Source organism: Phalacrocorax aristotelis, chromosome 10 (genome assembly GCF_949628215.1).
Source record: "Phalacrocorax aristotelis chromosome 10, bGulAri2.1, whole genome shotgun sequence".
Classification (NCBI taxonomy): Eukaryota; Metazoa; Chordata; class Aves; order Suliformes; family Phalacrocoracidae; genus Phalacrocorax; species Phalacrocorax aristotelis.
The window spans coordinates 9,719,190-9,740,267 of record NC_134285.1 but is presented as its reverse complement, the minus strand read 5'-3'; the positions used below and the strand labels follow the sequence as shown (position 1 = coordinate 9,740,267).

General features: G+C 38.2%; 1 protein-coding gene across 6 annotated transcripts; it reads left to right on the top strand.

The window, feature by feature from the left end:
- Window positions 1-142: 142 nt before the first annotated feature.
- CCP110 (centriolar coiled-coil protein 110) lies at window positions 143-20,945 on the top strand. 6 transcript variants are annotated; one of them, XR_012662481.1, is made up of 16 exons: window positions 143-233; window positions 2,375-2,531; window positions 3,906-4,034; window positions 5,468-7,112; window positions 8,050-8,174; window positions 8,319-8,502; window positions 9,633-9,772; window positions 10,142-10,258; window positions 10,519-10,620; window positions 10,897-11,013; window positions 11,509-11,588; window positions 12,177-12,239; window positions 13,180-13,239; window positions 13,819-13,901; window positions 16,844-16,986; window positions 18,611-20,945. XR_012662481.1 is itself a non-coding variant. In XM_075105124.1 (15 exons), exons 2-15 carry the CDS (start codon window positions 2,385-2,387, stop codon window positions 18,661-18,663), a joined length of 3,045 nt encoding a protein of 1,014 aa, XP_074961225.1. In that variant the 5' UTR covers window positions 1,420-1,491; window positions 2,375-2,384; the 3' UTR covers window positions 18,664-20,945. The 6 variants fall into 6 exon arrangements, 2 of the variants coding, with proteins under 2 accessions (XP_074961225.1, XP_074961226.1); XR_012662480.1 differs by lacking the exon at window positions 143-233 and adding an exon at window positions 1,420-1,491; XR_012662483.1 differs by lacking the exon at window positions 143-233 and adding an exon at window positions 1,499-1,555.
- The last annotated feature ends 133 nt before the right edge of the window (window positions 20,946-21,078 follow it).

Here is a 21,078-nt window from a genome sequence, read left to right as displayed (position 1 = left end):
CTTTCAAAATATAATATTAATATCCGTAATTTTCCAATTAATTGTTGTCTTTCTGCATACAGTGTTGTATATTCCATATATGGCATCTCTATCCATTCACGCCTGCTCGCAAACTAAACAGGAGACCCGATGCTGTGAGGAGGGCTGAGGTCCCGAGGGCCAGCCGGTGGACGGCAGCTCCCTCCTGGCTGAAGAGAGGCATCTGCTGCAGAGGGAACGTCGCTTCTATCCCTGTGGGTGAGGGAAAGTCTCAGCAACCAGAAAGGATCCAGGGGAAAGAGCACAGGACAGGGAAATCGGTGAAGGTTGAACAAACAGGGCTTGTTAAGGCTAGGAAAAGAATAGCGAAGCAAATAGCTTCCATTAATGTAGATGAGCATTTTGACTTTTTAATGTTCTCTGTGGGAAGGATGGGAAGGACCTGACTTCGCAGTGAGGAACTCTTGCCAACTAGAGGTTGAACAGGCACCAGACATTCCTCTAAACTTGATTTATTTTTTTTTTAAATAGCTGAGATAAATATTTGTCACACATTGTCCTAGCTGGTTCTGAGCATCTCAGATATTCTTTTCCGTCTATGGTTTTATGGTTCTTCCAGGTGTATCTGAAGAAAAATCAGATATATATATACAGACACATAACAAATAATAGAATGTCTAATTAACTCTTATGTATTTAAAAACATTTTGATAAACAACAGCATTTGTTAAGAGTAAAGATGAAGAATTAAAAAACCCTCCATAATATTTAACATACTGAAGAGGTAACAAGACGAAGGAGTTGTGTTGTGAAACAAGAACGACAGCTTTAACATCTGTAAACGCTCACTGGGAACTAGATGTTTCCATAAACTTAATTTTCCCTGGAGGGAGTGCTGGCAGACAAGCGGCCTGCCCTGTGGGAGAGCGCTGCCGGCTGGGCCGGCTGCCGGGCCGGAGGGATGGGATGTCTGCGGAGCGTACTGACAAGTTCTCGTGCTTATCTTTCCCATCACAGCACGTTCAGTGAAACCGATACCTGCCGGTGGCAGGTTTGTGGCCCTGGCTACGCGAGGACTGCACGGCCATAGGATGTTTAACGTGATAAAGCAGAACAGGCGTGTGCTGCGCTAGCACGGGAACTTGTCTCGGAGATCTATGGGTGGAAATGACTGTAAATCAAGAGTGCCAGGGCGGCCCTCACTCCAACCTCATACCGCTGATGGTTGGAGCTTCCTCTGCCTGGGAGCTCGCCCCAAACCGACACGTTTGTCCCGCGGGGCTCAGTTATGCGGGTTTGTAGGTCGCGCTCGCGTCCTTTCCCAGACCCAACCAAAGTCTACGTTTCCTACCCGCTGGGCCCAAGGGGGGCAGCACTCGATGGGCGGAGCGGGGCCGCGGTGCGCGCTGGGGCTCGTAGTGCCGTGGAGCGGGGCGGGGGCGCGGCCGGGGCGGGGCGGCGGCCGGGAGGCGGCGGGGCAGCGCCGCGCTGGGCGGCCGGGCTGCGGGGCAGGTACCCAGGGTTTCGGCGGGAGCAGGGGGCCTGGGCGGGCCGTGCGGAGGGGATGGCGGCTGCAGTGGGTGTCCTGCCGCCGGGCGGGGAGGGCCGCGGGGCTCGGGCCCGGCCCCGCCGGTGCCTCCTGCCTCCCGGGGGCCGGTGTGGGGCCGGGGAGGCGGCCGCCCGGGCCCGGGAGCCCGCGGGGCGGCCTGGGGAGGGCTCGGGGCGGGCGGCAGGAGGGCAGAAATCAGCCGGCGGGATGTGCGGGGGGGACGCGATCCTTGGCAGGTAGTGCTAGGCGCCGTTTACTTCAGCAGGCATGGGCAGTGTGAGAGGTGTAGGCTCTTCTGGGGACACTGGGCTGTAGTTTGTTTTTTTGGTGGAGTATTGGCGTCTGTTCATACAGGGATGTACCAAGGAGGAGGATCATGGGAATAAGACACAAATTCCTGTCAGGCCTCTAAATATAGAGGCTGGTCTTGCTTTTATACCAGCTTTTAAAAAAAAAATAAAATTAAATTTGGCTGCAGTTTTGTTTTTTTTTTTGACAGTTGATAGGATCTATCTGATAGTCGTGGGAGGCCTTTAGTTTAATCTTTGATGGAAATTGTTAAGATTATCTGTAGCATGTGTAGTTCTGTAAATCTTGATTACCTCAGTGCTTGCGTTCTCAGTGTACCTGTGACCATCTTTTTTGCTCACATATGTGGATTTTATCTCTATATGGGAAAAAAATGCAGCTTTGAGGCTTTTGTTAATGACAGGAAAAAGAGAAACCTAATTGAGTTTTCTAAAGTATAATTTGTTTCCCAGAATATAGTGATACAGAATTTGTTGTAGTGCTGTTTTCCCTTCATTTTCTTGGAAGTACATGGAAGAGTAATGTTATTCTTTGCAGCTAAATTAACATGAAGATGGAGGACTATGAAATATTCTGTAAGAAGCATCTTTCTAGAATCCAAGAAGAGGCAATAAAAAGAGAAACCTCCTTCACTGCTCAGCACAAAAATATCTCCCTCATTCAATTCCATGGAGTTCCTGTGCTTTCCCCTCTGGTAAGGCTTTTTTTTCCCCCCTCTCTTTTGCTTTTCTTTCCTTCCCTGGTATGCTTACTGTACTATTGGCACTAGCTTTGATGTCCACATGTAATGATTCTGCTGGAAGTATAGCTATGTTTGAGGTATCATCTGGCCTGCTGCCTAGTGTATTGTAAGCATTCCTAGTCTTAATTTTACAAAGTAATGGAGTAGAATGTATTTTTTTCCACATTGACTACATTTGTTTTCATTTCTTCAAATTTGTTATCTTCATAAGGAGAGTAAAAATGTTTGTGGTATTAGGTAGATGAATGTTATTGCTGGGTTTCACATTATGCAAAATCATCCTGATGTTCCAAATATCGAACATGTAAGTTGTTTAAAACTGTCCAAAAAAAACCCCAAAGTGCAAATAGGAAATACTGAGATAGTTAAAAAGCTTTTAAGTAAACTTCTGTTTTGCGTGTGTTTGCAGCCTCCTCTAATATATTTCACAGGCTCATCAATTATGTTAAGTCATTCTATGCTTAATGCAAACAGAGCCAAGCAGCAGACTGTTGGTAGTTGGTGCAATAATGCAGCTGACTTCCTTGTTTCAGTGATGGGAAGTATGAACGGAGGGACTCTCTGACAACGATCTCCAAAAATCATGATACAGATACACGTCGCAGACTAAATGAGATATTTTAATATTTTTCATTTACAAATGGGTGGATATTTTAAGGTTTCATAGAAGAAACACATAATTTGACTTGAGACTACTTAATTTTGTAGAACTTTGTGAAACCATTTCTTGTAGATGTTGTTTTGTAGATATAGTTTTGACTTCTATCCAAACTACATTTTCTAAGGTTGTAACTCGGAAGATTTTCAGATTCTGATTGTTGAAAGTATCCAGAAGACTGCTTTAATACATTTCTGTCTTTTGTGATATTCACCTCTGGTTCAAGAGGGCAAGTTGTGAGCTAGTCCTTCACAGAGCTTAATAGTTTGAGTATGAGTAGGAAGATAGGTCACAGAGGACTCACCGGGATGCCCAAACCTCCCATTTCCATGGAGGACTGGGAAAGACCTGTCCTGCAGTCTGCATCCTGTGTCATTTGAAGTTGGCACTGTAGCATGTAATGTTCATGTAAATTTTTTTATAAATGACCTTTTGCATTCGTGTTCATTTGCATGTGTGCCTAGAAGGCGTTTTGTGCATCCTCCATTAGAAAAAAGTATAACTAGTTAAAAAGAAGCTGGCATTTAAAATGCGTGCAAAGCCTCAACTTAGGTGATTATTTTTCTTCTATTGTTTTTTTTTCCGTTGTTTTTCTTTTATTTCTGTAATTCTGTCTTGAAATTTGTGTTTAGTGATATAAACCATGTTTCTTACACTCTGTTTTGCAGCTTAGCCTTGAAAAGAAAAAAGAGATACAGCAATATAAACAGAAAGCACTGGACCTAGAGACCTGGAGACAGAACTCCCGGAAAAGAGCTTTATTGAATCGTGTTCAGGAGATTCTAGAAAATGTTCAGGTAGTGTTAGTCCAGAGCCTCCTATTAGCTTTACAGATAACCTCTGCTTATAGGCATTTTGAGAAAGTGCTTGGGTTTAAGTATTCACCAATATAAACATGAAATTAACAGTAGTTAACTCTCCAGAACCAGCATTTGCTAGTATTTCATGCTATGTGACCTGATAATTGATTATTTAGTGATAATATTTACATTCATTGTCATGCTCAGGACTTTTTTTTTCACTGCTTCTATTGGTATGTTCAGGACAGACCACACCGGATGACGGACTGTTGCTTTTGTAACTGTGTTTGAAACAACTAGATTGTAAAAACAAATGAACAAAAGCCCTGGTGTTAGAGCAACGATCTTGCTTTATTTGCAAGCTACAGTTTAATCAGAAAATAATCTATATTCAATCTTACGATTACAGTATTAAATTGCCCTTGCAACAACTTGTAATTCTGTTGTGTGCTTTATAATTTTGGTGCAACTACTTTGTTTTCTTTGCTGCTTCAATGATGAATTTAGTAGAGGTTTAAATTGAAAAGAATATTAAATCATCTAATCAGGCGGTATTATTTGTCTTTGAAACAGTTGTAATACAGTCTTTACATTAACCTCTTGCTTAAACAAGTACAGTCAACATTGAATTTGTTGAGTTACTAAGGTGGCAAACATAACTTAGTTGTTTGCATTGTTTACTGGAGTGTACATGGCAACAGTCGTCTGACGTAGGATTTGAAGAGCAGACCAGGAGCATATGTTCAGTACAAAAATCAGTTAGCTTTTTTTTCAAAGGTGTCCCCTTGATAATTGAGTTGTAGTACATAGGATAATTTTAGTTTGAAAATCCTTTTAAACAAATGCTGGCTAGAAGCAGCATGCAATTCTTGCTTAAAGAAAGTTGTTTTTCCAAGTACTTGACAAATGAAAACTTGGATTTCATTGTCTCTGGATTAGTAGGGAAATGAAAAAAATATCTTACAGTTCCACTGTTTTCATTAGGAATTGTTTTGATTTGTTCTTAGTTGACTATAGGTTAATCTATACTTCACGCTGAAATTTTTCAGTTATGTTTCTCATTTAATATAAACATGTTTTCATATTTTAAGAGGAATCTTACAAAATAATTCGAAGCCATAAAGTTATTTGAATATGCCCAAATGATCTTGTGAAGAAAAGTGCATCTTCGTGTTCAGATACTTGGTATCAGTAAAAATTCTGAGTCAATCATTTTTCAAATTTGTACTTCAATTCCAATAATATTCTTCTCATTGCAAAGAGCTCGGTACTGTAAGTAATTTGAAGGAAATTGGTAACAGTCAAACTGAAAAATTTTATTGGGTTTAAGGTGGCAGCATTATTTTTCAAGTTCAGGTGAAGCTTGCAATAATCTGAGGTGATTTCATCCAAAATATGTGAGGTTTTTTTTTTTCAATTTTTATTTGCAGATCAGGAAAGGACCTAGTAAGAGTGATGTGAACGCATGGGAGGCTGCAAATACTTGCCCTGATTCAGATTCAAAAGCTTCAGCTGACTTCACAGCTCTATCAGATGTCAGTTTGGCACGTTCTCCTGAAGAGCGTGGTCCCACGGAGCTTGAAAAAACACCAGAACTTATGCCGTTAGATACTACTGGGCAGGTGACATCAAGTGTGACAGAAGTAGTTAAAGCAGCAGAAGAAAATGTTTTTTCAAAGCAAAGTGAGAGCCACTTCTCAAAAGACATACCTTGTCCAAGGGCTGTAGCTCCTGACAACATGCATAATAAGCTTGCGTCACATGCTTTGCAAAAGCAAGAGGGACTAGGAGTACCACCATTGGATGAGGAAGTCCAAGATCCACACGTAATGAGTCTTCAGAACCTGATGAAGAAATCTAGGGAGTACGTAGAGAAGGAGCAAACCAAGCGTAGCTCAAAAAGTAGTTCAAAGAGGAGTATGAGTGAAAGTCATTCAGATAAAGAAAATGATAGCATTAAAACAACTGACTCTGTGAAAGAAAGAGTGAAGCTTACAGGCAGAAGTTGCACTGGTCTGACACTTGATAAACTCAGTCTTAATAAATCAAATACCCTTCTCCAAGGTGCCTCTACTCATACAAATAACACAAGTATGTCAACTTTATCCAGTTTTTCTAAAGTGGACATACCTATGAGAGTTGGAACACCTCCATTGGTGGATTCTGATTCGGATGAAGAATCTAAGAAGACTTCAATGTTTGATCATGACAGTAGCATTGTCAGGAGCCTCACAGGCTCTTATGCCAAATTGCCGAGCCCAGAGCCAAGCATGAGCCCTAAAATGCACCGAAGGCGCCCAAGACCTTTATCAATGGGACACATTGTTATAAATAACCCTGTGAATGCTTATGAGTTAAGTCCTAGAGGCAAGGGTAGAGCGATGGATTTAATCATGCAAGATATTGCAGATAAAAATAACGTGTCTGAATCAGTGCCAAAGTTCATGGTGGACTTAACTATGGTTTGCCCTAGCAGAGTTCCTGGTGTCAACAGGAATTCTTCAGGCCCTTGTGATGGGTTGGGAGCTGGCAAACCATATCGCCATTCCTTTGGGCACTTGGAAAGCAAGGGAACATTGTCGGCCACAGTGGAAGGACAGGTAGTGATGGACAGCAGAGGGCCGTATAAAGTAGAGACCAGTACTAATACTGCAGCTCCAAAACTGAATGAGCCATTTGCTATCAGTCAGTCTACAGTAACACAGAAGCTTCCAGCTGTGAATGAAACCAAACCATCTAGTTTGCTAGAAAATACTAAATGTAATTCTCCAGTAGAACTCAATAAATCTTACGATGTAGAAAACCCATCCCCACTACTAATGCAGAGCAAGAATATGCGACAGCAGATGGACACTCCAAGCGTTTCCCCAGCAAACGAGCAGTTTCTAGAAAATAGTTTTGAAAAGGTAAAACGTAAACTTGATTTGGACACTGACAACTGCCAAAAAGAAAACAATCCCTGTGTTCTAACAGTTGGAATGGAAGAACAGGAGAAGCTGTGGTTGCAAGAACAGAAATATCCTGTGGGATCAGCTTACCTTACCAAGAATGCAGCCACTGATAGTGTGGCAAAAGGTAAAAATTTCCTGTAGTTGAGGGTTTTTCTCAACCTTACTCTTCAGTTTGTAAATCTTTTAGGAAAAACCCCAATGATCATTAGTCATTGGTGGTTCTAAGTATGTATATATATCGAAAGACTAAAATTTTTTTGAGTGTAAATTATCCTTTTTTCAGTAACCTCTTTATTTCTCTAATTTGTAATTAATGACAAATTCTGAAATTCAACTCACTACTTGAGCCGTTTTTAACTGCTACAGTATGGCATAATTGCTGTCTTAGGAGTCACTTGGAGTCAAAAGTCATGTAACAGCTATTTGTAACAAATGATTAAACAATTTATGAGGCAGCATCAGCTAAAACATTATCAGTTTTGTGAGTTCTGTATTTACTTTCAAGGGTATAATTTGATGTCACAAATATTAATTTCCCATTTGAATGTAGAAGTTTGAATTTAGTTTTACTGAGAAAATAATGTCTTATTCCATTAGGTCTAAATAAGACTACTAAAAGAACAGATACTGTGTGTAAATTAAAAGAGAATACCTGTTAATGGGTTGCAAATCATGATGTCCGCATTTTCTTCCAATTCAAGACTGTTACGTCTGTGAGTGTCTACCAAATCAAGCTGAAGTGGCATAAATAATTGTAATTCACTCAAGCAAGCATAGGTATACTGTTTGCAGAGCTAGATTTTTTGTGTCCTTACTTTAATACAGGCTCAGTTGGTGTTACTGCTGTTCCATTCAGATGCTTATCCCACGAATACGAACATGCAAATATTTTGAAGAACTGTGGTAACTGATCTTTGCAATACATAATGGAAACTTGGTATCAGAGAGATGTTGCACTTCTTTACTGATGATGCATATTACTCCCGTTTAAGGCATGTATGTCTGGCAAAGATCAAATAGAAAATTCTTAATGCTTGATTCTTTGTAATGTATCTTCTCAGAAGATATTTTAAAAACTAAAATGTTGGCCTTTGAAGAAATGAGGAAGAGACTTGAAGAACAGCATGCACAACAACTGTCGATGCTGATAGCTGAACAAGAGAGAGAACAGGAGAAATTGCAGAAGGTAAGTTAAAAAGAGGAAAAATTCTAAGCAAAGGTCATGTGTGTTGTATTGCAGTTTGTCAGGAAGCTGTTGGTCTTAAAATGTCTATTCTATTGCTTTGCAGAGTTAGAAAAATAGTCTTATAGGTGATTCTCTCTTTTGTAGGAACTGGAAGAGCATGAGAGAAAGTTGAAAGGCAAGAAGGTTGCTACAACGGAAATAGAGATTTCCAAAGTGAATATTAACAGTAGGATGGAGTTGGAGTGGAGGAAAAAAAGTGAAAGTGGCTTGCTGGAAAGTGTGCAGTCTCACCTGGAGACAGTCCATAATGCAAACGCTACCAGCATTGGTAAAACTGAAAGGGTAGAATATAAATTAAATGTTGTGATATATTTTGCTCTGCAGTGCTCAACTGGACCAGCTGCCCCACTGTACTGATAAATGCATTGTTCTTGTCCTAGGGCGCTTTTCGTCAGGGTATGCGGACAGCTGCTGCCTTCAACTACTGGCAGCATATGTGAAACAAATTCTGTGTTGCATCTTTGTCTAGCTGGCATTTAACACAGTTTCAGCCATCCTTTTACTGTTCCATGTATTGCATTTGTATATAATTGTTATAAGGGATATTTGAGGAAAACAAGCCAAAACTAAACTGATTTGATCAAGGATGAGGAGGTGGATTTGCATCATGTCACAGAACATTCATCCTCCTTCCACTTAGCTGCACGGTAGTGGGTCAGGTGTCCTTATTTGTGTAGGAGGATTAGAAGGGCTTTGCCAGGGGGCCTTGACTGCAAGGAAGCACAGCTGTAGCTGATGGAACACCTCTCACATGTTCCAGAACATGATGAAATGTTTTGGTTTGTCTTCTGTTTAGCAAATTTTTGCTAGGAAATGAATCAGAAATATTCAGATTGCTTCTTGCCTATAATTGACCTTGTAAACAAAGCTGCTACCTCTGAGCTGAGTTCTGTTTCTTGAGTGCATCAACATGCATTTATCAAACACAGGTGGAAATTGGGTATTCTAGCAGGCAAACAGCAAAGGAACTTTCATCTGAGAGTAAAATTGCTGAACTGTATGATTATTCCTTATTCATCTTTAGGATCCACAATAGTGACATTAAACACTTTAAATCATTTTCTTGGAGATGCTCTGTGAGTAAGATTTTCTGTAGTAATTTTAACATTAGGTAAGTGTTTTTTCATGTTGCAGCATACAGACATTTTTCCTCTCAATATACAAGTATTATAATCTTCAATTTGAATAAGAATAGCTAACAGCACTGGGAACTTTGTTGTTCTTAAGCTCAAAAAGGCTTCCTGAGTGCAACCAGAGTTAAAGTTTGTGTGCTTGATTTTTATCTGCATTTGTTGTTTTTTTTGAGTGCTGCATTTGGTATTTGTGTATATATGTATAGGCACACATTACTTTATGGACAAAGTCTGTGTTGAACTGTACATTGTGCTTTGCATACAGGTTTCGCTCATACTGCGACACCTAACACCTTTGCTTCAACAAGTGAAACTTCATTCTTTCTCTGGGGACCATCAGGTAGTGGAGTTATAAAAACCTCAGTATCTAGGCCAAGCAACAGGATCAAAACTAGGTGGACTCAGGTAAGGAAAAAGAAAGTTTATTTATAGCTTAAAAAGCCCTCTAGTTTTTGTAAGACACTGGTAACCTTATGATAGGTGTGCAGTAATAACTCTCGCAGAAAAGTTTGGTATTCCTTCCTATATCAACTCTGATTACACAAGAGAACCCTATAGGATATTTTTCTCAATGTTCATATATACAAAACAATAATATACCAATATATTGCTTCTGCTAAGTTAATATTATGGTGGGTACTTGCGGCCTAGCCAAAACTTTATCAACAGTTCGCTTCTTACTTGAAAACTCATATGATTGATGTTATTTGAGAAATAATTCATAATTCTTGCTTTTTTTATCAAATGTTTAGAAGGTGCTTCTTGTCTTTTAAGGTTTTCAGTCCAGAGATACAAATGAAGTTTGATAAGATCACTGCTGTGGCAAAGGGGTTTCTCACTCGTAGACTCCTGCAGACAGAAAAACTGAAACATCTTAAGCAAACTGTACATGTAAGACAAGCATTTTTATTATACAGCTTCTCCTCCTGTTTTTTTGCTCATAACTTCAACTGACAGGTGAAATCATGCATTTTGTGCTTTCAGAATAATTTGGAAATGTCTGTCACGTGAACATGTTTGAGTGTTGCATTGCTTAGTGTTGTAAGGTCCAAGTCAAGCAAAGACTGTACATCCTATGTGTAGTTTGTAATAATTCCTTTGTTGTGCAGGATTATGCTTGGTGCTTACTCTTATCTTGCCATCTTCCCCAGGATACTATGGAGTTCATAAAAAATTTTCAGTCTGAAGCCCCATTAAAAAGAGGAAGTGTTTCAGCACAAGATGCATCCCTTCATGAAAGAGTAATGGCTCAGGTGACACCATTTAAACCTTTTTTTCTTTTCCTTCCTTCCTAGCTAGTCTGCTTTTGCAATATAAATACCTAAAACCTTCACAGTGACTTTGTTTAAAGTAAAAGGCTTAAGCTATGGCTGTGAAGAGAAGATTCTATTTTTGTGCTGACACATTAAGAGAGATTTCAGAATTATCTTTTCAAGTGTTTTGTTTCGATTAAAAGCGAGAAGAGCTTGATGATCAAAACCATGGGAATGTTAACTTGACAGAATATTTTATTTAATTATTCTTTCCAGCTGCGAGCGGCTCTGTATGACATCTATGACATCTTTTTTACGATGGAGGCGTCAGAAAGAATGAATATCCTGCGTCATGATCGTGAAGTTCGTAAAGAGAAGATGCTCAGGCAAATGGTGTGTTACAGTCAAGAGAATGTAAACTGCTTTAAGACTTTAAGTACTGAATCATTTTGCATTTAAGAGATTCTTCCTCACCCAGTAAAAAGCTTTTTAAATCTAAGTTGTTGTTTAATTATCCTTCTGTAGGTAACTTAAGAAAAAAAAGAAGAAAGGTCCCTGCAGTAGGAGGTTAATACGTTGAAACTTCTAGTGTGTAGATGTATAAAAAATAGAAAGAAAAATATTGCGAAAGCTGTAGCAAAAAGTTCATACTTTAAATAAGAATTGATTAGGGCACACGAATATTTTAAATCTGATAATATAAGGAATATCCTTTAGTCTTAACAAATTAAAAAAAACCCCTTGATTTTAGCTTGAATGTGAACTTAGTACTGAAGACACTGTTGGTTTTGTTTGGCTATTTTTTTTTTTAAGTAGGGGCGGGTCAGATGGGGTTAAACTCAGTAAGAGCAGTAAATATTGTTATTGTTGGTTCTTTTGCTTTTTTAGGATAAAGTAAAAAGCCCAAGAGAGAGAGTGGCACTTTCAACAGCTACACAGAAATCTCTGGACAGGAAAAAGTACATGAAGTATGTGCAGTTCTCCCTTGGTGGGGGTGAGGGGTGGGGTGCAAGAGGATGGATAGGAGGCACTGGAAATAGTGACAAGAAGTTTTGGAGTAACAGCTTCTTTGCAAACTATATCTCCCCTAGGAGGAATGAATAAAAAAAGTCTGTAGATGTGTGGTGATTAGTAGTTCGCTCTTACTTTTAAGAGACTTTTGTATGGGAGAAAAACGTTTAAGTTTTGCGTTTATGTCGTGTTTCAGTGGTGAGCAAGATGATCCTTGTGCACTTAGTTTATGGTTGATTTTGTAAACTGTAAAAAGTGCTCCAAGTTATTTTACCAATCTTTCTGGAGTGCCTAGCAATAGATGTACTTGGTAGAGTATCTCTGGCAAAGTTTTTTGGAGGGATGGTGGCAGGCATTATCCTGCAACACGGAAGACTGAACAGTTGTATTACACTTGCTCATGAGTAAAAGGTGATAATCTGTAGTACTGCTCTGGCAGTATTACATGTAGATGTAGATACTGTTGTAGGTTTTCTCTTACTGTTTCTATTTAAGACCTAGATGATGATTTCATTAAATATGTTTCAATACTTTTGTTTCTGTAGGGCTTCAGAAATGGGAATGCCAAGTAAAAAAATAATCATAAAACAAAAAACTCCTGAAAGCCGGTGAGTGAAGATTACTTGTATTAGGATGCTTTTAAAGAACTGTCTTATAATGATAGATTCTGATGTGCGTTGCTGGTTTGCCATCAATCAGGCCAATTCTTGCCACTATTATCGTGGACAGTAATAAATTCTTACATAGCATGGTGTGAGAAAGGGGTTTATTAGCTCATTGGAGGTAAGAAAAGATTTCTTCAGAGTCAATTCTGAAATGTTGTCTTCAGAAATGATTTATATATGGCTTTAAATCTCTGTGCTCAGGTTCCTGGTTTTTGTCTGAGATACACTATTAATATCTCTTAAGCTTCAGTCTGATGCTACTACTTTTCTTAATATCCTTTACTTTGCAGTGTAATCATTGATGTGCTTATCTTTAGAAAGCTGTCAGAGAAGAAGTGGCTTTCTGTTGTGAGGAAAAGTTCTTGCTTGTAGACTGTGTGATTGTTTGCTTAGATCACAGAAATTACAGTGTTCAGTACTTGCTGTTCAGGAAGACAGCAGCCCTTAAGAAGCTTGTCTGCACCTTTTTCTAGTATAAGAAGTCAGATACCTGGTATCCCATAAAAACGATTTTTATCCCATGTTTATACAAAAGCTTTGAACATGTGCTATTAATGCAGTACAATCTTCAATTACTAGTTTAAATGATTCAGTTCTTTTTTCCTGTATGTTCTTATCAATGACTAGGAACCCAAGTCACTGTTGAGGGAGTTTTATCTGTGTGCTTTTTTGTTTCTTTGTTTTAAATAGCAGAAGTAGTAATCCTATTCTGGAATTTTTATTTCCTGCCACTTTTGCCTATATGTCATCTGCATTACAGAACCTGTTAGCCTTTCTGAAATTTGTTATGTGAAACACATTGCATAATTCAGTATTCCTTATGAGATTTAGGGTTTTTTTTAAAGAAGGCAAAAAGCACTAATAAAATCTTGTGTTTTAACAGAGTACTTCAACCAAATCAAGGACAGAATGCCCCAGTTCATAGACTGCTTTGCAGACAAGGGTAAGGGCACGGCATGTTTACAGCCATTTACATAGATGAAAAGTAAATGCAAAGTGAAGAGCACAGTGATTTCTGAATAATATTTACACATACTGGTGCAACTCTTGTTCAAAGTAAAAATAATTATGTCTCTCAGTATTTTGAGAGAGTGATGAAGCTTTGTTTTACCTTACACGGCAACAAAATATTTAGTGTTCTCATCCTCTTGTGTATTGTCTCCATTTACACTCTGTTCCAACATTTCTATTTGTAACATTCATTCCATGAAGCTTTGCTTCCACTTGATGAAATATGTATGTTTTAAAATATAGACTGTAATGCCACAGTATCTGAACTGAATTGGTTTCTTTAATAGAGTTTTTAAAATCTGTTCATGGGGAGGTGTTCTCCTATTTAATATATCTACTTAAGCCATAATACTGTCAATAAGAATTGTACACATACTCAGGAGGAGGCTCTGTTGGGACACTGTAAAAAATGTTTTTATGGCAAACACAGTTTGATAGTGTCTTTATATTTTTGGATACAGCCTTTCAACTTTGATGCAAGTGACTTATTAACTCTTTTATATTTAATTAGAACCCCTAAGACCTCAATGAAGGGGGTTGAGCAAAATAGAAAGAAGGCCCCAGAGAGCAGAGTGTCTAACAAGGCTGTTTCAGGTGTGTAGAAAATTGGTGCTTGGATCTTATAGTAAATAAGCTTACTAGTATCTAGAAAAGTAAATGGGGGTTATATTGTTTTCTTTTTCTCATGCACCTGCTTTGCTATGTCTTAAATCTAACCTATCTCTTTAAACAAATGTGCTGGTAACTTAATCATCCACTTTTAAATTCTATAAACATAGTATATAGAATGTACTGCACAGCTCATTTGCTTTCACTCACCAGATGCCCAGTCATAAAAGTTTGCCAGATACATTCACTGTAACTGTTTGAGAAGCTCATAGTAGTGAAACTAGACTTGGATTAGAATCTTAGTGTCATTTGATTCTTCATTCTGTACACACATGACACTTGTCTTCAACAGGAAGCCTACAGGAAGGACAGTTTCAGGCTTATCAGTTGGTGTTCAGTCATCATGCAGTCCTAAAATTATATACGTTACTGTAGTATCTTACAGAATGTTTGAGTCTTAATGATCCGATTTAAAAAGTGGAGTATTCCTGTACTTGTATACAGAGATTACTGATCAGTGACTTTTATTAAAAAGGTTTGATAATAGTTAAAAACCTTTCAGTTTTCAGCCCATTCAGCCATGAAGGGAATAAAACACTGTGAAACATCTTACACAATTTCTTTTTTTAATCAGATTTTAAATTTCTTAAGTGACAATTTATCAAAAGGTAAAGTGATTTATATGCTTACAAACTGTTTAAGATCTTAATTACACTTTGTCTCAGAGGAGAGTTCCACAAGTCAAGTATAAAAGTTGGGAAATTTTGGGCTAAAGAAGGCAAATTATTATAATTTCAACTGTGTTCCATAGTGATCTGAATTATCTTTGTTTTGAGTATCAAACCTTTTTCTATACAGGAAATTCTCCATTTATTACTGCCCCGGAGCAATGCTGGCAGGGATTATCTGTGAGTTTTAGTGCAGTGTGTACACTTTAAAAATGTGATGTTTTCCCAGAGTGTTTGGTCTTTTTATAGTACTTTGTGAAGCCAAGAGAAGTGGCCATAGAAGGACATATAGTAAGAAACTATGCATACACATCTGTAGCATTTCAGTTTGAAAAACTGGGGGGGGAAAGGGGGAAGGAGGACAAAATAAAAAAGTAGGCAATAAGATTACAATCAAGCTTTGTTAATTTATTTTTCTGTGACCACTTGTGCCGGCAGTGCTGTCACCACTAAAGTGGAGCACTGCAGTTGTTCAGTTGCACTCAGCGACACTACAGAAAAACCGGCAAAGGTAGTAAATAACCTCTCTGACACGTAAAAAAAGAAGGTTAGGTAAGCAATAAAATTGTAGCAACCAGAGGTAGCCATTAAGGCAAGTTTTCATCTGCAAGTTTGCAAAAATGTGTCTGGTCTTAACTAGTAAATGACAGTGCTGAAGAACAGGGACAACAAAACAATCAAGACCTCTACGAGTTAGGGTATTACAGAGGTTGTAAAAGAGTAGTAGTGTAAGAGTGTGGTGTCGGTGTCAAGTTTAGCACTGATTTGAGATTTGGATGCCATGCCCAATCTTGTATAATTCATGCTCAGCTTGTAATGATCTACAGTGTTTTTTACATTTGTGTCTGGCATCAGACATCCAGTTAAAGTATTCTTTCTCACTCTTCTGTGTTGGCAGTGTGTGCTGCTCTGCTAAGTAAGTCCCCGAGCTTCTCTTAGTCATTGTTGTCTAAGTTGTGACACTTGATACTTGGCAATGAAAAGAATCCTTTGGTGTATGTCTCTAAATTTCTCGTTGCCTTATTGCTATTTGTTCAATGCCTGGGAAGCTATTTAATGCCTTCTGTAGTGTCCTGCTTGGAACTTAAAGCAGATGTGTCTAACCAATTTTACACTGCCTAGTTCTGGTTGCACAACGTAACCGCATTTAGTGTTTGGACATCACATGTTCCCATGGTGTAAGAGCAGTACTTCTGTATGCTCCTTTATAAATAGGTTAGACTACTTGTACTAAATGAATGGAAATGCATTCTGAAATTATTAGATGGGGAACAGTTGTCATGGAAGAAATAATCTGCATAATTTTGCGATAATGAAAAAGCCTTAAGTTGAATACATTTAAATAGAACACATTTGTCTGTATATATGAATAAAATGTGAATAGTGAAAGGCTTGGAAGTATGTTGAATGGGGGGGTTGCTGGTTTTGGGGTTTTTTTTTTGTTTGTTTGTTTTTTTATCTGCTCTTTTTTAAGTAATAAAGTATCTTTTCAAGAGAGATCCTTTAAAGTCATCTGTACTAAGGCAACAAGTTCTGTCTGGGAAAGACGATAGCCAGAGAAAGTTTAATCTCAAGTCAGTTTGAAAAGAAAATTGAAAAAGCCAAACAAATGTATATGCTTCTCTTATTTTAGTAGAAGTTGTGCATGTCAGAAAGTAAGAGTTGTAGCAGTGGTTCGGTCTGGGCAATAGAGTTCTATTTATATCTGCAACTATGCCAGTCTTCTATACTCCTAACTCATAATATTTCTGTTGAATATCTTGTCTTCACTTGTGCCTGACTCCCAATTCAATTGTGCTTGTTAGAGGGGCAAAATGGAAGGAGCATTAGCAGAATGCAACTACTATACGTAAATGTCACTTATGCATTCAAATTAGATGTGAGACATACCATCAGAAGAAAACAGTAACATCCTCATCCAACCACTTCCTTTTTTTTTTTTTTTTTTTTTCCCCCATTCTTCTGATTGCTGTTTTAAATTCTGTCTGCAAAGTGCTTTGTAGCTTTAATGCCATTCTGATTTAGTGTTGTCTTTTTCTGGCAAGAAGGCATTTCTTAGGAATCAACTGGTCATTCTAAATCTAGGTTTTGTTGTTTTGTACTCCTTCAATCCAGAGTTCTGTGCTAAAAAGAAAAGTGCAAACTAATAAATCTGTAAAGAGTGTTATGTGTTGATTCTTTTTTTATTACTTTAAATAGGACAGAGATGCTCAGTCAGTAGCCCCCAAGCTGTGTCAGGCAGGGCATTTGATGTGATCTGATTGCGTTAGAAAGAAGGTGGTTGAGACCAGGCAGCTGCTGGAACTAGACCTATTCACCTCCTTTGTTTCTTCCCAGACTGAGTAAGTGTTGTGGAAAAGAAATATGCGGTGTGAGGTACATAGAGTATTTGGGTGGCAGCAGCACTTGGCTAGGCATGTTCTTTCCTGCATGCCTGTATGGCCTGAGCAGGGACCAGATTGCCCATGTGAGATGGTGTGTGCTTGCTAAGCATGTTAGCATTCGGGCCAGCACTTCAGGAAGGTGTCAGACTGGCTGTGTGTCAGTACCTGGTCAATCGTATGTCATAGGAGAGAAGCCTCATGCAATTGCTGCCCTTGCCACTGGAAAAGGTTGGGTGATAATTGTTTTCCAAAGGACTGTAACTCTCTTTAATAAAATGTGGCTTCTTCAATTCCTTAGTCTAAATTGCTGGGGTTTTTTTTGCACTTCCCTATGCTGTCCTATTCTGTATGTGAGATTTTTATATATCTCGGAGTGCACTTGAGGAGAGTTAAGAGGTTGTGTTAAATCGCTAATAAAGCATCATGCCTGTCAACCTGGTCGGTTGTCCTGCGAGATCACAGGTGAGCTGAAGAGTACAGCGCTGGAGAGTGCTGGGCCAGCGAGAATTGCCTTTTTGTATAGTGGGAAACAGTGTTCAGATGTGAGGGATCCTGCTGCGGTAAGGTGTCTGTGGGCATTTCCAAAGCTGCTTTGCACAGTGCTCAATGTAGCCCTTGGACACCTGTAAGTAACCACTGCAACTCTGCCAAAGAGCAACTGAGTATCCTGAAAAGGACAGACGCTTACTTTGTCACGTTCATTTTGCCTGGTAATTATTTCTCTTCCATGGCTGTCTTCCATTTCCACTGCTCTGCACCATGTGGTATGATTTTCACTGCTTTGTGTAAATATTTGCTCACATTGCTGGACACTCTCAATAACTGCCTGAACCTAAAGAATTCTGAGTTGTGCTACTTTTTAGCAGCCTGCAATGCTAAATCCTTATTACTGGAAGATACTTTTGCTATGCATAGTATAATATGGCTTTCTAAGTGTGTGTGTGTATATATATATATACGCACACATGTATTTGCTCCATGTGGAGAGTTTTAGAATTTATTTATTATGATTTTTATACTTGAGCAGCTTTCCTTTTATAAGGGCCCAGCCTGATGACCTTATTCATACTGTACTTTTAATTCTCGTGGTGTATATCGACATATGGAAACCTGCAAAACTCTCTTGGTTTATTAATGTGGCAGCTGGGGAAAAGGAAAGAGCTATCTTAAATATTTGAATTGTGTAATTTTTTTTTTAACTGATAAGTTGTTTAAAAATAGTATGTGGTGTAGTTAAACTTACCAGTCGTTTAATCTCTGTCTTGGTGATGTGACAGACTTATCTTTTAAAAACTTGTGAATTGTAGTTGTAGATGTTTGAGAGTTGCAGAAAAGAAGATGGAATAGTTACTGAGGAAGGAAATACTATAAAATGTCATTATTTTCAAACCTATTGGTAGTTTTTATAACATATTTTGGGTGTAACATTATGAAAACTGTCATTTTAAAAGTAGCCACTGAATATATAATACTGCTTAAAAAAAGTTGCTCTAAACATTTTCACCTATTTTTGTTGGATAATCCTGTTACAAAAACCAGTACTACTAATTGTAAAATGCTAATGATTCTACTTAATTTTTAGGAGCATATGCAGGAAGAACCCAAAGAAAGAAGCCAAATGTTGTGACAATTTGAGAAGACAGCACTCCCTGGGATAAAATGGCTATTTTTTAAATGATGGCATTCTCAGCACTAATTCAAGTATTGCATCTTCTATATGTGTGTATATATATTTAGAAATTATAAACATACTTTGTCATTTCCAGATGATGACACGTTAATACAATCATATTGAAGTAATAAAGGGCTGTGAAGCTCTAATACTTGTGGAAAAATTGCATGTTAAAACTTACTTTGTATTCATACTACTGTGTACACATAAGATTAATAATTTTGTTTATTTAAAGACCACCATAGGGCAACATTAATTTAACTTGTGACTTTTCCACACGCACTAATTCTTGTGTCTGACATGCTTTCTTGCATTAGTTCAAATTGGAGTTTCTGTATATGATTGCCACCATACGTCATGTGTATATTTTTAGTTTCATACCATAAAATTAAAGCAGTTAAATAAGAAAAAAAAACTTAATTCAAACAAAACTGAGCTCTTACATCAGTGAATTTGTCAGCAGCCTTTTTGAATGTACTTTCTGTATGAATGAGATTACCTCAATTTAAATACTAATGGCCTAAATGTTTTGCATTTCTGCTGAGCTGGACAGACTTGGATCCGGATTAACTGCTGGGCAGACAGACGTACTTTCGAAGACTCTACCAAAAATGTGCATTTATACATGTGGTAGATCAAACCACTGTGCTGGAAGAGTCCTAGGATTTTTTTTCCTTGTTGTCTACTGCATTTTCTTATGGAAACAACTTTTGGCCAGATGAAGAGAAGTGTATGATCTACAAAAATTTCAGAAGGCAAAGTTGTAATTGTTTTACCATTTCAGACTTAGGAACGATTGTCCATAATAATAACTCAGATATCTTATGTATTGGTGATGACAGCTGCAGTTTATCTTCTACCGTGATCCTAACAGGCCCTTGTACCAAAATCATGATCTTGGGATGGGGAAAAACATCCCTAATTAAGCCCAACAAACACACTCTCATATGAATGAAAATCTGACATTAAAAGCTCATGCTTAGATTTTTGCCTTGGTCTTCCTACTGATGGATATTATCCTTCAACTTGAGGGGAGTAAAATTTTGTAACTTCTGATTTTAATGAACTTGAAACATGCTGTTAACACTGAAAGTCCAATAGAGAAAAGCTTGGCTGTGTAAGTCTTTGCAGTGCTTACTGATTTGCTCAGTAACAGTACTAGTAGAGAACTGACTAGTGCAATGGGAAATGGGTTATATTTTGTTGCTTTCCCAGTTTCAATACACTGCAATGCCCTAACTTCGGAGGCTTGTAACATGTTGACACAGATATAAAAGAAACCAGGCTGACTAAGAATTTCATTGTAGTAAATAGCATGAAAGAGGAACCTTAATGGTTGCATGAGGAAGATGTCTTCAGGAGCAGTGATAAGTGAATTGGCTTGCTTGTGGCACTAGTTGTGGCTTTTTACCACCAAGTCTGTCCTCTGCAGCTAGTGGCACTGTTCAAAACAAATGTTTTATACATGGAGTAAGTTACCTAAATTACATACTTAGAAAAAGGTAAAAATGCTGCCTAAGCACTTTGAAGAATGACACTGCTTGGTGGGCCTTTATTTGAAAGCTTAATGGGGGAGGCTCCCCTGATGGTGTAAATTTAAGAGTTTACAGCAGTGGAGGACCTGCCTTATTAATACAAATGCTATGGATCTTTGGAATTTCAGACATCATACAGAAAATGCCCAAGGCAAGCTTTCTGCTCATCCAGTAGGCATTGAAGCTGTTTTGGTTCCCAACTTTCTTTAGGAGTGGAAACATCTCAAGAGGAGAAAAACTTACAATGGCAAGAGTAACCTGCGTCACAGGTGACAAAATGTGCGGTTGATGTATCAGTGCTGAAGATTGATGTTTTTAAAGGATGTTTTATGTGCTGTATTTATTATAGTATAGGCAGTATGTTGATGTAAAAATAGGTTTAGTTTAGGTGTTAGTAAAAATGAATGCTTACCTTCTGTTCAGGTTTCACCCGTAAACCTCTTTTACTTTATGCACGTTTCCAATGTGTGTAACAGAACATTGTAGCATGAGGGTTTTTTTTAAACTTTCATGAGGCCTTTCACTTGACAAGTGCCAGAATTTGGTTTTGTACTTCATGTTATGTATTTATACCTATTTAATTTTATCTTTTTATTTTGTGTGGAATTGTAATATCATTCTAAAAGTGTATTTATTTTTGTACTTTATTTCATTTTCACCAGTCTTGCTTTTTACTTAAAACATACTGCACAATAAACTATAAATCTTTGAAAAGAACGGGTTTTTTTTTTTTTCTGGGTTGGAAAAATCACTCGCTTTCAAAGTACGAAAAGGCAAACGCGGTAGTGGCAGCCCTTCCCCGTCAGGGCTCGCCGCGCCTCGCACTGGTCCACGAGTGTCTTT

Bases quoted from the DNA above. Each gene is read 5' to 3' on its own strand.
- CCP110 (XM_075105124.1), top strand. From the start codon at position 2,385: ATGAAGATGGAGGACTATGAAATATTCTGTAAGAAGCATCTTTCTAGA. The intron at 2,532-3,905 runs GTAAGGCTTTTT...TCTGTTTTGCAG, and splicing joins TTCCTGTGCTTTCCCCTCTG to CTTAGCCTTGAAAAGAAAAA. The intron at 10,259-10,518 runs GTAAGACAAGCA...CATCTTCCCCAG, and splicing joins ATCTTAAGCAAACTGTACAT to GATACTATGGAGTTCATAAA.